The sequence below is a fragment of the Ammospiza nelsoni genome, chromosome 8 (genome assembly GCF_027579445.1).
Source record: "Ammospiza nelsoni isolate bAmmNel1 chromosome 8, bAmmNel1.pri, whole genome shotgun sequence".
Classification (NCBI taxonomy): Eukaryota; Metazoa; Chordata; class Aves; order Passeriformes; family Passerellidae; genus Ammospiza; species Ammospiza nelsoni.
Window position 1 is genome coordinate 13,407,767 of NC_080640.1, and position 16,400 is coordinate 13,424,166.

Sequence of the window (16,400 nt, forward strand, 5' to 3'; positions counted from 1 at the left end):
CTTGCAGGTCACTGGTTCCAGCCTCTTGTCTTGTAGATACTACTTTGTCCCTTTAGTGAACTTACTTAGTTACTACAGTCAGTTAAGGTCTGGTCTGCAGTCTTTTTTTCCACTGTTTCCATCAGAAGATTTTTCCAGGACCCAGTTGTTCTAATAACTGGAAATCCCCAGCTAGAGTTTCCAAGCTACTTCATTCATGGAGAGATTGTACCACTGGTTCTTTGTTTCTTCCTTTTTTTTTAATAGTTCTTGTTCCATTTTTGATGTTTATCCACATATAGTTTTAGAGAGCTGTCATACCCACTTTGTTTTATTAGGACAAATTGAATGGTCCTTAAGAGTTGTATGATTTAAGAAATGGAAGAGAAAATATGTTTGAGCATTTGTGGGGTTGAGGACTTTGTTTTCTAGGAAGAATTTATTTATGTTTACTTTTCTGATCACTCTCTTTTAGGCAAAAGTTGTCACATTATTGCTCTGACCTGTACTTCAGGTATTGACAGGCTTACATACATGTAAAGATTTAATCCTTCTGGCTGATGCAATGACACAGCCTGCATCCTTCTAAAAGGAAGAGTGAGCTTGGACTAATCACTGCATCCTTCAACTTGTTATTGTCAGGTATCATGATCCCTTGATTTTCCTGGAATATTGTTCTGCCCTGTGCAGTACTCAGCAAATACTACTGCTTGACTGGAATACAGAATCATCAGTAGTCACTGCCACTAATTGGCAGATTTTAAAATTTATTGTTTTCTCGGAGGGAACTTGTAATGGGAAATAACTCATGTTGTGCAGTAAAAGCAACTGTTCCATATTTTCCTTCATGTATATTTAACACAATCTGTAATTTACAAAAATAGATTTGAATTAGTCTGCCTGTGGAAGCTCATACCTAAGATAACTTCAGCAAGGCAGGCCTTGTTGCTTGTAACCGATGGCTTTGTTGAGGCTGCAGCTTGGAGGGAGACAGCAGTAGTCACTGTATGCATTGCTGAGCCTTACTGTTGAGGAAAACTAAAAATGAGCAGCAAAGTAGTTGTGTTCACAGTCCTGAAAATAGTATTCTAAGTGGCTGCATTTTTTTTAATTTTACCATAATAATGAATCTTGTCAGGCAAATAGTCCTTACCTGCTCGACTCGTAGTTAGGCTGTTTGCCTATGCCCAGCAGGCAAAGTTGCCTTCATGATGCCCTGAATTTGTGAAATACAATTGGTCTATACTAAATGTGTGTGCACAGGTTCAGATTCAACTGTCTTCTCATAATATTAAAGTCTTAAAAACTCCTGTTGCTGCTCAACACATGATGAAACCTTTGTAGCAGCGACAACAAACTGAGAATTCAGTTAAAACAAGACTAAAATATTTCAGCATTGTTTTTTTCTGATCTCACTTCTCTCACTTTAAACAACTGCTTTGTTTAGACTAACGTTCATTTAGAAGAAAATAAAAGTGAAAACCACTTAACAACTATACTACAAAAAATTAGATGGTTAATTAACTAAGACTTGTAATTTCTTAGCAAAGAAAGCTCCCTCTCTGACAAGTAAACCTTCCTTATACGTCTTTGATTGTAGGTAATAAAAATGTTCTTAATTAATGCCAATTATGTACATTTGTTGTTTTCTTTCAAGTCACTGTATTCTAGAAAATTGTGTGAACTACAGAGCTGAATCAGGTTGTTCCCTGCCATGTTGATTTAGATCTGTCAGGCATATTCTGGATCATAATTTGTAATCCCAAATAGTTCTGAGGTGGGTTGTAATGGGAGTATTTCAAGGTTCAATTTAGAAGACTGCAGATGATTAGACTTCACAGGCAGTTAATTAATTGTAAAACCTGAGTTTTGAAACCGGTTCAGGTTGTAAGTGAAGATCTGTTTGGAATTTAATAATTTGTGGAGAGCATTGGCTGAAGTTCCTAGAGAACACAAGCATCATAAAAAAGTCAATAGTTTTTGAAATTTTTTTAATAGTTGGACGGATGTAACTGAAAGTCAGTATTGGATGTCTGAACAGATGAATTCTGCTTGCTCTCAGATTGTAAAGCCAGAGGGCAGGTATATCTGCAGTACTCTTGAAGAACCTGGTCTTTAGTGGCTGCAAAAAATGAACAGCAAAGGCTTGTGAATCCTACAGTTGGAAAGTTATTAAAAAATAATTGTCTGTAGAGCCTCTTTTTAAAAGACTTCCAGATTTTGCTTATGATAAATTGAATACATCAACATCTGACAATTGTAACTATCCAAAAGCCTGTTAAGTGTATAGGAACTGTGATAGAGAGGTTAGAAATACAGAGTCACTTAAGTTGAAAAAGACCTTAGGAGGTCCAGTCTTCTGCTCACAGCAGAATAGTCAATATTGAATTTATAACTCCCAAGTAAGCTCCACTGCCAGGAACCTGCTTCTCCTGGGTTTTGCATCTTCAGAACATCTGACTGCAATCTGAGGTCTCAAACTGCACCAAGAAATGAAGCCAGCATCTGCTTTGCATAAGAAGGGCTACATTTTGCCCTAGCTGTTGCCTGCCTATATCTCCTAAGATAGCACCAAGGACCCACATCAAGTTATGTAGCCTTGAAGTAACAAATACACAAAGCCAGCTGCAAGCTGTTTTCCTAAAAGGAAGGGAAATATATTGCTGCTAATATACAGAAGTGATCACAGATCTGAAAAGTTTCAGTACTTGGTTGCTGTGGGGGAACTGCTGCTGCTGCCTTCCTGCTGCGTGGTCAGCACCACCTTTTACCTGTCTCATTCAGACCTAAGCCGCAGCTCTGTGGAGGTGGGGGGAGAACAGATGGGTTGTGGTGTCAGCCCAAGAGACACCCAGCTGAAGGTCAGCAGCCCAACCAACAAATCTGCAACTACAGAGATCTTGCTTTCACTTGAGATGTCCTTTCACTGCTGCTGGACAGGTCAGATGTCACACTAATCCTTTCCTGCCACATGCAGGAGGTGTGGGGAGAGAGAAGTTGTCGCCAGTGCTTTTCTACAAGTCCTCTTAAAGGGATAAAAGGAATGGGCTTGGATGACATCTGTACTGCAGAAGGAAGGTCTGTGTGTCAGGATTTGGGTGCAGCAGCAGGACTGTGTACAGAGTTCGGGCCCAAAATGGCAAGGACAGCTGACAGATGGGGCTGAGGGACATCAGCAGGCGATGTTGGGAAGTTTTGGTCAGGTGCTTCTGTAATCTACTCGGGTCTAGTTACTTCTAGTCTTTCTTATTGGACTTGTCAGAGACATAAAAACGTAGCTGTGGATAGCCTAGCACATCCTACTGTATTTCCTCATCTCTGTCACATACAAATATTAAAATCACAAACTTCTAAACCCAGGCGATGTTCTGAAGTCCCCCGGTGGTTACACATCAGAATTGCTGTGATGACTAAAGAAACTCACCTAAAGCATATCCTCCCTAGGGCACTTACCTTCGGGATGAGAGTTGTTGCCGTGTCTGTATTGATTTTGGAGTGGTAGCTGGGTGTTTCAGTTTGAGAAAACTCAACGTGAATTTTTTCATAACACTCGCCTTTTGGTTCTGCTTTGGAAGGCTGTGGAAACAATTAGTACTGCTGCATTTTCTCTAACTGGTGAAGTGAGACCATGCCTTTACTAATGAATCTGTTTTCTTTAGCTTTCACATGACAGATTTGTTTGCTGACACTTGAGAGAAAGTTTACACTTGTATGGTGTGGTGTCACTTTGTGACATTGCCCTCAATCAGCACCTTTGGTGCTGGGGCTTCCTTCCCAGCATTAAGCAGTGCTTTGTCTTTGTGTGAAGTGTGTTGGGACACATCTATTTAACTGGTAGACTTGTGAAATGGAGTGGCTTGCCTATGGCAGCACAGGAAGGGAGTGGGAGAGTTAGGAATAAAACTCAAAAGACTTGGCTCCCATTTCCCTTTCTCATTTTTACATTTGCTCTGCCAGCTTTCAGTTTATCAAGAATTAATGAGTAATAACCTATGATTGAAAAGGCCTGACACTCTTTCTGTTGTGAGATGTTTCTCTGTCCTTAGCATTGTGCAGAGCTCAGAATTGTTGCACCTTTTTAGCTTTACTTAAGTGGCATTATTCAATATTTAATGTGAAATAGAAATGCTTTATTCACAACTGCAGTCAGCTGCATTGGGATGTTCGTCAGCCAAAAGGAGGTGAGGTAGTAGGACTTTTTGATGCCATGAAAATTGAAAATTTTCAACAACTTTTTCATTTAGTTTCTTGCTGCATCTCACATTGTACACACAGCTGACATGATAATCCTTCAGCTTGTCCTAAATTACATTTTAAAATAGAGATCAGTTAATTGCAGCAATCTGAATATTTTTAATCAGTTGTAGAGGGAATTTTTAATGATACTTGTTTCTCTTGAATTTCAGATAAACTAGTGGATGTATTCTTAATTATGCATGTGACAAAAAAAGTAAATCAAGTAAAAACTACAAACAACACTACCCAAGACTGCATTGAGTGAGATCAGGTAGTTACAGCTTAGCATCTATGGCTCTTCTGTGTGGAGAGTGCTAGAGGGAGCTCTAACCCCTCGATCGAGGAACAGGCTGTCAATGGTGCATCTCAGAGTTTGGGCTGTGGCAGGAGACGTCGACTTTTTTGACATTTTAATTTTATTTTGTAGCAGGAAGTTGCATATGGTTTTTCCAGTCATGAGCCCAGATTGCTCTTCCTAGATGAGAAGATGCAAATAATATGTTTGTGAGTGTACTATTGTTAGATTTAGTACAGCTATTGTGAGCTACCTGAAAATACAGAAAACAAATGAGAGATATCAATGAGATGTTTAGCAAATAGAGAGTGCTAAAGTCTAATGATCTTTTCCTTTCACAAAGGAGAAAAAATTGTCACCATAGAAGACCTAATGGTATTTAAAAGAGAATACATTTCAAACTGTTGGAAGTAGAAGCTACTTTGCTCAGCATGTAATAGGTTCTTAGATGTTTAGCCAATTATTATAGTAGAAGTTATAGGAAATGGTGGTGGTTGTTAGATAAATTTAGAAATGGGATGCATCTGTGCATGAGGATGGGAGAGATTTCTCACATCATATACTCCACACTGGTAACATTCTTGATATGACACAAAAGTAACTCTCAGAATGGGATGAAAAAAGAAGAGAAAACTTGGGTTTTATTTGTGGAAAGGAAAATATAGGGAAATTGATGCTATTTTCATTGTTTATTAACAAACTCACTAAAGGAATAGCAGAACCATGGCTTTGAGTGGAGGAATATTATGTGGAAAATACAGTATGTTGAAGGACCAAGTGAAGCTAGCGGATCTGTTTTGCCCCAGTTTACTGGGGGATTTATATTGTTTATATGCTACATTCAAACCTGGCCACTTTGATTGAGTCTACTGTAGGGAGAAGAGTAATGGAAAGCTTCCTCCCTCCTTTAGTTTGAGGTATTTTTTTGAAAGATTATTGGCAGCTAAACACTGAGCCAAGGAGGGATCCCTAGTGGAACAGTCTGTGTCTTGGGCTTCTGAGTTATGCAATTTGAGTGTCAACTGATGGGGATAAAGTCTGCTCAGCTGTGGAGCTGCATATGCCTTTCTGAAGTGCTGTTATGGTTAGACCTGGTCACTTGCTGTAGCAGAGGGTACTGGTTTCTGCCTTTCTTCTGTCATGTGCTTTCCCATATCAGCAGCAATTGGCCTAACCCAACTTAATGCAATTTCTGAAGATACAGAATTCATCGTCCTCAACATGGATTTTTGGAGTCTGTTCCTCAGGTCCTGTTCCAATGGTACCTGTTTTGCCAGGTACCATTGAAAGAATGGACCAACACAATCTTAAGATATAAAGTCAAAGAAAACATCAAGATAGGATGGACCTCTGAAGGTCTGCAGTTCAGAAGATGATTACTTCACTACCAATCCATTTTGCTTGAAACTTTGTCCACTCATATTTTGAAAGTCTTCCTTTTAATGTCCAGAGCTTTGCTTACCTGTTGCTGTTGCCCTTCTTCCTGTCATAACACCCTTCTGGAAAGGTCCTTCATGAGAATCACCCCAGTTTGCCAGGAAGATAACTTTTGACTGAAAGTTTAGCAGGACAGCTCATCTGGAGAAGACAATGCTCGTTAGCGAGAGAAGGTTATTGCATGACCTTGTAGAGGTTATAGGAGGCTACAAGGCAAAATCTCAAGATTTTGGCTGCAGACCACTGACCAACTTTAACTTAGTACTGTACAAGAATATTTAATGGATTTGTCCTCTTGCAGCTGCCTCTGTGGTAGCTGCTAACAGCAGTAGTATTGGTATCAGCCAGTGTGAGTTGCTGAGATGGCCTCTTCTAGATCTGGCTGTATTGGTGGAAAAGAATACCATGCAGCCTTCTCCTGGCTGCTGCAAGTTGCTGCCCTCCAGGATCTGTCAGCAAAACTGCAAACCTGCTCTCAGTTAAGATGAGGTGTTTTAGTGTAGACAGTTTAAATAGCAGGTCTCTGCTAACAAGCTTATTTTGACTGAAATAGGTTAGGGAGTGCTCATGTAGCCAACTCCTCCAGCAGATCCAAGGAGTACATTTGCAATGGGAGCAGAGCACATACATGAATCTTGTGCATCTTCAGAATGCTGCTGGGTTTTTGTTTTTTACATCTCTCCAGTATGCCTGGAAATATGTATACTCCTGTAGCTGGGAAATATTATATGATACCCAGCATGTATATTCCTGACTTCCAGTTCTGAATCTCTCACATTGCCTTGGCCAAGTAGTTTGGTGTGCTTATGCCCTCTTTGTTGTTGGTAGCAAAATGCATCTCAAAGAAAAAACTCATGGAAAATACTACTGAGTAAGCCATCTTGGAGGGCTTGTGTTTCATGGTGCTAAGAGTTTTACATAGGCAGAACCATGTGGTTGGAAAATCTCAGTAGTGTTATTGAGAGCAGATAACAGGTTTTTACAATCATTCTCTCTCCCTTTGTGTTGTTCACAGTAGTGTCAGTCTTCTCTGTTACTTCAGCCATGTTTTGAATCACTTGAGTCCATCTACCTGTTCCTGACTGCCTTTCTCTCTGTTACGGGAGCACATGAAGTAAGAAGGAAATCAACAGTAACACCCATTAAGAGTGACTTCACTCAGGCAGTAGATCATGCTTGAGTGTTTTAAAACCAGAAGCAACTGTTCCAGAAAACTGTGTAACTGCTGCTTAGAGCATTGTTTACTTATGTCTCTCCCTGACATAAATGAGCGCTTTGCTGCTACTGGCCATTACCTGATGACTTCAGTAGACTGGTTCTCCAAGTCATAATGTGAATATTCCTTCCCTGCATTAACAGTAATAACATGTAATGGTCCCAGCAATTCAACTGTGGTTCTGGTAGCCATGCAAGGAAGAAAGCATTTCCTTTGGTGGTTTCCCCTGGAAGAGATTTGTTGTTACTGGAGTGTCTGCTTTGAAATTAGTGTATGATCACTTTACAGCTAGTGAAAGGTGTGCTCTGAAACCTGTCCCTTTAAGAGTGATGGTGCCTGCCCTCCCCCCCATATGTCTAGATAGGCATTTGGTCAGGGATCATAGTTTGGGAAAGTAACATATGCCAGTGCTGTGCTGATGCAAGCAGATTTCTCATCAGTGCTTGTTATTTGCTAAGACAACTTGGAGATGAGGAGGAGGAGAGGGACTCCCAATTCACATCCATTGCTGGCATCAGAGAAATTTTATTTTGGAGGTTTTTGTCCACACTTAAAATCTAGGTGGGAGACCTATATCGAAGGAAAGTTTACAGTAAGAGCTATGAGATTCCAGACAATTAAACTTTATTAGCCTGTCTGAAACATTAAGTATTAGCTTAAAAGAATAGTTTTTTAATCTCCTCCCTGTTGCTGTTTACTGTGTAGCAGTGTGGGAGGGGAGCATCTTGTCCAGCAAGGTATTATTGCTGCTCTTTGTATAGCCTGTGTGCAAGTTCCCATGGCTCAGTCCTATCTCCCCAGTCCCAAGAGAGACTCCCCACATTCCTCCTTTGGTGCCTGCAGCTTTTCCTAGTCTTGAACCAAATCAGCCTTTTCCCCCTCTTCTGTATCTGAGGTAATATCCTTAGCCAGGTGCCCTCCAGGCTGACACCATATCATAGGTACTTAGATGGTACCTCTGAAAACTATTGCCCTCCCAGGATTTCAGAAAGTGCAGCAGGTTGGGCTGCTGTGTCCAGCGTAATTCCAGTGATCTTTCATCTAGATGTATCCTTTCTTACAAAGCTTTTCTGCAGTGTGATTAGAAACCAGATGTGGACAAGCAGCCTAAAGCTCCAGAGAAGCAAAATTGCTAGTTTCTAGGGTGCTGTTAATTTCAGTATGTGTGTTTTGAATTTTCTCTTGAAAATAAATAGTAGAGATGCTGTGGTTTCTTTCATGGTGCTTTCTTTTTGACTCTCAGATGTGATTGATGATCATCTACTTCTGGGTTATGTTTGTTTTTCAGAATGTTTCAGTGAGCTTTGCAGTGTGGAAAGTAATTCACTACTGAGCGAGTAAGTCCATATATGAGCTAAACCCATGGTTAACCTCACAGAGGCTGTTATGTGAGATGGAGGCAGGCAGAAATGGGTAGATTCTAAACTGAGCTTTTAAAATAAAAGTAAATGGAGTGAGTTGTTTAATGACCTAGCATTGTAGCCTTGCTGTCAACTCAAACACTGGAAAAGCAGGTTCATCCTGCAGAGGAGAAAAATGAGGAGCTGGCTGCCCTACTCATGTCTCTCAGGTGCTATGGCTCATGAGATCATGTTTTTTATGGTGAGACAACCCCCTCACCACCCCCCAATTCTCAAAGCAAAGGAGTTATTTTACAGAGAGCTGCCAGTGAGGAGCTGTAAAGGAACTTCTTTCCTCTCTGCTTTGCCATGGCAGTCTGGGAATCAGTTTTGCAGCATTTGGTCATTGCAAGCCTAAAAAAGAAGAAGCCAGCCATAGAAACGGAACCTGTATCCTCTTAATTATGGTGTTACTGCCTTTAGGACGTGCAAAAAACACCCTTTGAGCTGCATTCTCATATAACTATCTCTGCCTTTAGCATGGAGGGCTGACATACCTCAGCTCCGTTTCACCATTTTTGTTACATTGCTGTGGTTGCATTGTTGTGGCATCGAGTGCTACTTCATCAAGGGCAGTAGCAAACAGTTCCATGGCCACCCAAGTAACTTTGGGAAATTCAGCTGGGCTGAGGTTCTCTGGCTAAGAACACCTTTTCAGGCATCAAACCAAATCATCCTATGGCCATGCTGGTACTTTTTAATCCCTCTGCTTTTCCCACATGCTTCTAACTTGATCCAGAATTCCTGAGCTTTTGCTTCTGGTGAAAAGTTTGGATTCACAGTTGTGCACATTTTTAATCTGGTCAATCTTGAGGAATATTCAGGATATAGAGGCAAGCATGACTTTGCTTCCACTGTGAAGCTCCTGTCTCTCCCCACCTTCCTTGGCCCCTGGACATACACCTCTGTGGTTCCTTTCTTTGTCATTCCTTTGCTTGGGTTTTTCCCCCCAGTGTCTTTTATCTTGTGAGTAAAGTTTGAACAGTACGTAGAAAGTTAACTGCCTGGAGTCTTTTAAATATAAGTAACACGCACCCAGTAATAAGCTGTCGGTTGTTTTTTTGCTGCCTGCAAAGAAACATAAACACAGCGCTCATTTCTGGCAGGTTTTTACTGTCAGAGTTTCTCCTATTATATTTATCTTACAATTTGCCAGGGGGTGAAGTTATTAAGTTTTAGCAGCAGCCATCGATCAAGTTCACAAGTTAACACGATAAAGGCTCTGTGCCGCTCCGATCCGGGAAAATGATGATCCTCACTCGGTAATTAACTAAATGAGAAAGTTAAATCTTACTTGAGAGCTGGGAGAGATGAAAGAGAGGTGTTTGTCAGTTTCTCAGTGGAAATTAGAAGCAGTTTTCTGCAATTCCCTAAGCTGCTGCTCTGTCATATTTTACATAAGCACTGGGAAAACGTCTTGTAATTAGTGCTGTCATGGAGGATTTTTTTTGCTGAAGGATGTTGGAATAATTCATTAGATTATCAAGAAAGGCTTGTGTCCTGAAATGATTAGCACAGTGAAATTTAAACCATTAACGATAACAAGTTTAGAGCTTGCTGCAGTGCAGAGGCACCCGGGGTATGTCTGTGCCTATTTCAATCATTTCTTATAATTAAACATTATGTCCTCTTTTTTCCTCCCCTTCACTAAGACCCATCCAAAATTCCTGTTAAGGTGGCTCTGTCTAGATCAGTGACTTAACCACAACGGGCTGTGCAAGCAATTGGAGGTGAAATGCTGCAGTTGCAGAAAAGCAGTAAAGGACATTTGTCTGTGTCAGAGCCTGTAGTCCCAGTGAGTCCAGGAAGGAGGGAGGAAACCCAGTATGACCTGTTGGTACTGGACTGTGGAAGAGAAGACCTTTCCTTTTATCTATGGAGAAACTGAAATTTGCAGTGGTGGTCTAAGCTCTCTCAGTATTTTCAGAGCTTCAGCGTGAAGATGTCTTGAAGGTTCAGAACGTGCCAAACCTTGCTGGGATCATTTAAGCCGTTCTTAACATTCTAGGAGGCAGTTTCTCCTTGACTTGAAGAGATGTTGTCTTGCACTGAGTAACACGAAACCTGAATTCATCTACCCAGTGAAAGGTGCCTGAACAAAGTCCTCTGCAGTGACTAGAGGATATAATTTTTTTCTAAAAATGCATAAAAGTTGTGACCACTCACATTGGTGGGTAAACACTATTGCTGTACTACAGTCAGGGAAGTTGCTTGGTTTTGGTTTTTTCTGTGCTTTAGGAGACTCCGTGGTCCCCTGTACGGAACAAAACCAAAAGTAACCTTGGTTATCATATATGGGTTACAGCTGTGACTTACCATAGCTGGTTTGTTTTATATGCAAAGCAGGAGATTTATCCAGTCTTTATTTATCTGTGTTGAAATATTGCACCTTCCTCCAGTTGCAAGCCATTATTTAGATTAAAGTCCTTTCATATATTAGTCCTCTTCTACTTCACTGGGCATACAAATGTGCTTTGTGTTAAATGTAGCCATTTGGAGAAATGGTCTTGTAATTACGGGCTGCACTGGAGCATGGTACGTGGATCCCTGAGCTAGTACCAACCTGAGGCACTCAGTCCCCTGGGTTTCCTGGCTTATGAGCTCAGCTCAGCATTGTCAGAGGACATCTCTGCCATTCCTGCAGATGAGTCATGGTGCCCAGAGCCAGCTGGGGCACCTCTCAGCCCTCACACACAGGCCTTTGTGGAAAGGGAGTTGGGAAAGCTTCATCTGTTCCAACTTAGTAGTTTGCTCTGTTATACTCAAATTTCCTCCCAGATGATGAGCTACCAGTGTTTATTCTTCTTTGCTATTTTTGGAAGGCAAGTTTATAGAAAATGTGATAGTGAACAGTGCATTTGGATGGATATTTACCCTAGCAGTGTGGATGGCAAGTGGAACAGGTTTTTCTTTATCAGGTGAGGCCTGATTATTGTATCAAGAGAGGGAGGAGGCTGTAGATGATTCAATAATACAGATGCTTGATGATGTTGTTTTGTTGATGCTTTATTTTGTAATAGGCCTTTTTCACTGAACTACCAGTGGATTTTCAGGAATCTTTAAATTAAAATTCTGGAACTTTTGTTCTAAACTGTAGTTTGAGTGATTTGAGAGCCCTATCAGTTTATCTGTCTCTACTCTGCAGAGCTGGTGTGTTCATGGCATGTCCTGTCCTCTTGGTCCCCTGCTGGTACAAACCATAGGCCATGCTGGGCACACTCTGGGCTTATGCTCACTCCTTTTGGTGTGAAACCAGAGCAGGCAAGGGTGCAGACCAGGTCTCAAGTAACATTATAAGAATACAGCTGAAGTGTGAACCTAAAAAATACTGTGTTCTCATGTCCACTAATTTGGACATAAACACTGTAAAGTGCTTTTCTTAGCAGACCCACTTTATAAATCTGGAGTTTCACTTCCAGAGCTGTTAAAAGTACTGGTCAATGGATTCTGTAATTTACTCATTATTCCTATCCAAGAAGCCTGTGTTCAGGCAGAATGAATTGTTTTGTCCCATCTGAGCCATCTATTTGCACACACATAAGCCATGACTTGTATTTGCAGATGTTGCAGCTTCTGTTTGATACCACAAACCAATGTTTTAGGTGTAATTGGGAGTTGAAAGCTGCTGGGAGAAGGATGTTCAGAAGGCAAGGAAAGGCCAGAATGTGGTGCCACCCTGTGAAAGGAGCTGCCCCTTCATTGGCTTTGCACATGAGCTATATGCTCCACTCAGGCTCAGCAGGTTAGGCAGACTTCAGAGTCCCTCAAATTAAAAGACACTTGCATAGATTTTTAATAAATGCTTTGTAGAGACAACCTGGTTTTGTAAGATGCACAGCAAACAAAATGAAAAATTAAATGAGATCAAACTTGTGGGTTGCAGTATCTCCCCACTGTCTTAAGCCACTATTTTTACTGGGATGCCTGTATTGCAGGCAGTTTAACTGCAGCAAAAATTACCAGAATCCCTTAACACAGGTGTTCAGTCCACTCCACAGATAATCATCTTTTGCCAGGCCCTTAACTACTGTGGACTTTGCTAGAAAAACTCCAGTCTTTCACACACAGGACTTGATGCCCACAGTCCCTTTAGTGATTTCTCTTGGCCCAAGAGAGTTTTCCTTTCCTGCTGCCCAGTACTGGCTCTATGACTTGTTTGCAGTCGTGCTGTCCACGTGAGGATTGAATGAAATCATATCTCTCTGTCCTTGTCTTGCATGATCTTGCTGGACACAGCCACACACAGCCACAGCCACACATTTGCAGGGAGGAGTGGGGACAAACCTGAAAACATTGAGCTGCAGAATGGAGCACTCATGATATGATCACCATGCTCTGTGTTCTGAAAGAAGCTTAAGTCAAACTGCAATCCAGAAATAGAAAAGAGCTGCTTGTTAAAAATCACAACTCTTTACTGTCTTTTTCTACCAAAGAAAGATCCAGCTCTCTAGAAATGTTGAAAAGAGTATTTAGGTGCATTATCTCTAAGAAAATGAAATTTATATGGTGATCAGTTAAGTAGATTGTCAGATTTTCAAATTTTGGTGTTCCAAAGTCAGGATTCCTGTTGGGATTGGGAGGTATTGAAGTTCAGGAGTTATTTATTCCTGAGAAATGAGAAACTTCTGCATTCCAAATCTACTACTGGTGACTAAATTTTGTGGTGTCTAAATAGCCTGCTGTTTTGGCACTTGCTGAAAAGAGGCTTTTTTGTTGTTTTTCCTTTTCCTGTAAAATCAATTAATCGTTGCATTTCTTTTAGTTCATTAGATATCTTTGCAGAAAGATTTAAGGATTCATTTTTTTCCCTTAAATTTAATAGGGGCCTCTGGCAAGGTCAATGCTTGGAATTATCATAGAAAAAAAATAAGGCATCCCTACCTCAGTATTTTAAGTGTTCTTACATCTGTAAGTTATTTTTAATTATTTGATAATTAATGAAGAAGCTCTGTGTGTATTTTGACAATAAAAATGATGTAATGATATTGACTGTTATTATAATGCTGTCTGGTGTTAAACTGTTGCAATGAAAAAGAGAAAATCACATGTTTTCAGCAGAAAATAGAAACTATTTGACCAGCATAAGAAAAATAATTTCCCAGCAAATGGTTAATCTTACTTTGACAAAGGATACCCTTGCAATGCAAAATGCAGACTTTTCTTCCAGTTAAATAATTTAGAAAGCAGAATTTATATCTTACTATCAAGTAGTAAATTGAAATGTCAATGTTTTGCTTTGTCCCTGAAACTCTTCTTTGAGCTGACTCCTTCTGACAAGATATTAACAGTGCTCAGAAAGTTGAAAATATTTTATTCTGTGAAAGAAGTGTTTACCAAATGTCAGGGTGTATTTTAGCTGGCTTTGCTCTCGAGGTGTAATTCAATTTTTTTCATCCCTTTCATGCATTCCCTATGAATTTTAGCAGCAATCCATTCTTCAGAAGAAAAAAAACAGAGTACAAATGCAATTTGCTGTAGGTGCATTGAAGTAACTGGTGTATGTACATTAGAAATCCAAATGCATTTTACTGTCTACGTGTTAAATAAAGTTGTGTTTATGTTAAAGTGTTGCTGAAGGTTTCCCATGTGACCAGAGTCCTTTGTGTGTAGCTCTGGCACGAGGCAGTGCATTGTCCTGCAGGCTGCACTCAGGCTGATGACAGCAGCCGGGATCTGTGGTCTGACAGCTTTCGTGTGTCAGAGTGCTTTTTGCCTTCTGTTGTCTGCCCCCAAAAAGAAATTGTACAACTGCTTGTGTTTCTTCTCATACGTGTTATTTGGGTTGTTCCTCTCCTTCCTGTTTACAGACAAAACTTGCCAATGGCACTTCCAGTATGATTGTGCCCAAGCAAAGAAAACTGTCTGCGAGCTATGAGAAGGAGAAGGAGCTCTGCGTCAAGTACTTTGAGCAATGGTCCGAGTCTGACCAGGTGGAGTTTGTGGAGCACCTCATCTCCCAGATGTGTCACTACCAGCACGGACACATAAACTCATACCTCAAACCCATGTTACAGCGGGACTTCATCACTGCACTGCCAGGTACTTCTGCAGCCAGAGGGAGCTTGCTCCTTGTCTTTCAAAAAACTGTTCTGTTCCACCCTACCCTGCTGGAGAGGTCTCTTGTAGGGTCAGTTTGCAAAGCAGATAATAGCTTTTGAATAAAAAGTCCTATACCAGTATGAAATTTCATAATATTTTGTGTTCCTACTGTATGTCAAGGCATGATCTAACACCATCATGGTTTGTCTAGGAGTAACTGCTAGCTAATCTCTGCATTGCATGGGTAGTTATCCCAAGCCACAGGGCAGGTAGTTGTGCTCTTAATGCCCACAACGATGCATGAATAACGAAATTTTTAAAATTAAAACTACTACTCTTTTCTGGTTGCTCAGCTGAGGTTTTCCCTTTTCTTATTTAGATATTTGTCTCTCTTTCCTACTGAAATAACTTCCTGAAGCCATTGCTTTGATTATGTGTTTATTGCTTATAGAAAATGGAGGGCATAAGAGCAAGAGATGGAAGTGTTCTGCTTTTTACACCTTTGTAGTGCTTTCCATTGAAAATATTATCCCAGCTATTCTCAGATGTGGCATTGGGCAGATCTCACAGAATGCATACATAAAGTAGTGTACATGCAGTTGTATATCCCCCTTGTCTTATAGATTAGAAAACTAAGGTGGTAAAAGATCAGATATATACAGCAATAGAATTTCGGAACCAAACATAAATTCCTGGCTCTTTCGGTCATATTTTTTCAGACCATTAGGTCATACCTCTGTAGATAGATAAATAGTTAGGTACTTAATAGATTAGCATTCCCATGCCATATGTCCTTAGTTTGAGAGGGACCTGAGCAAGAAGTGGTACAGGTGTTGTCTCTAAACAGCCAGTCGAAGAGAGCTGTTTCTTGCCAAAAGCCTCTTCTGTGGATACCTTTATAGCAGTGCTGAACTTTTGGCAATTTGATCTATCTAGTCACTTGATCGTTCTTCAGAAGGGAGTTCTCAACATGAAATATAAATTCTAGCCTTAAAAGATGGAAAAAAAGCATGTTTAACTGAGAATTGTATAAAGCATAAAGGCACTGCAGGAGTTTTGCTAGGAAGTTAAATAGATAGACTCATTGGATTTTAAGCTCATTGTGCCCAGTAATCAAATGGCTGTTGTAGCATTAAAAAAAAAAAATCTTAGTTATGTTAAGTACCTGCTTTATTTTAGTTTTTAGTAGTCCAGTGGCAATAATCTTCTTGTACTTAGAGCAGCATTATAACTTGTGGAGCTGCTCTGTTTCAGAAAAATAGGAAGTGTTTGGAAACTGCATTGATTTCCCCACTATTAAAGTGGAAGTATACATGTAGATGCTTACACAATTTTTCCAGGTCTTTCTCCAGGGAAGCCCATGAAAGCACCCCATGAAATCAACACATCTCACTGCTCTTGGTTAATTTCTTCCTACAGGGCTTTTTCTGAGAATTTTGGGCAGGTGCTATAAATACTTGTAGAGACATTCCAAATTTCCTAGCCATACCATATTTGTTACTGGTCTATTCCCAGTTGCCCAGGAAGCAGCTGATTTTAGTCTATCAGAATGCAGAATAGATAGGAATCAAGCAGTTAATATGTGAGTATTTTAATAGTTGGGGGAAATGTGTATGTAAATAATGTATATGCATCAATTTGCATATTTACAAAGTGCAAGTGTCCTAGTGAATATCACTCTGAGGGAGAAAATTAAAGGCAAGGAATTGCACTGGTGCAGACTCTGCAGTCTGTGCAGGATGTCCTGAGTATAAGCAGGTTCTAGTGAAGGGAATGGGAGGGAAGAAGGTAAGAAACT

At 40.4% G+C, this 16,400-nt stretch overlaps 1 protein-coding gene across 3 annotated transcripts in view; it reads left to right on the plus strand.

Moving 5' to 3' along the window:
- The window catches only part of BTRC (beta-transducin repeat containing E3 ubiquitin protein ligase), a 114,843-nt gene that overhangs the window by 76,997 nt on the left and 21,446 nt on the right, over positions 1-16,400 (plus strand). For all 3 annotated transcript variants that reach the window (XM_059476818.1, XM_059476816.1, XM_059476817.1), the window contains one exon: positions 14,371-14,602. In XM_059476818.1, the coding sequence (XP_059332801.1) occupies positions 14,371-14,602 (232 nt within the window). The remainder of the gene's footprint in view (positions 1-14,370; positions 14,603-16,400) is intronic.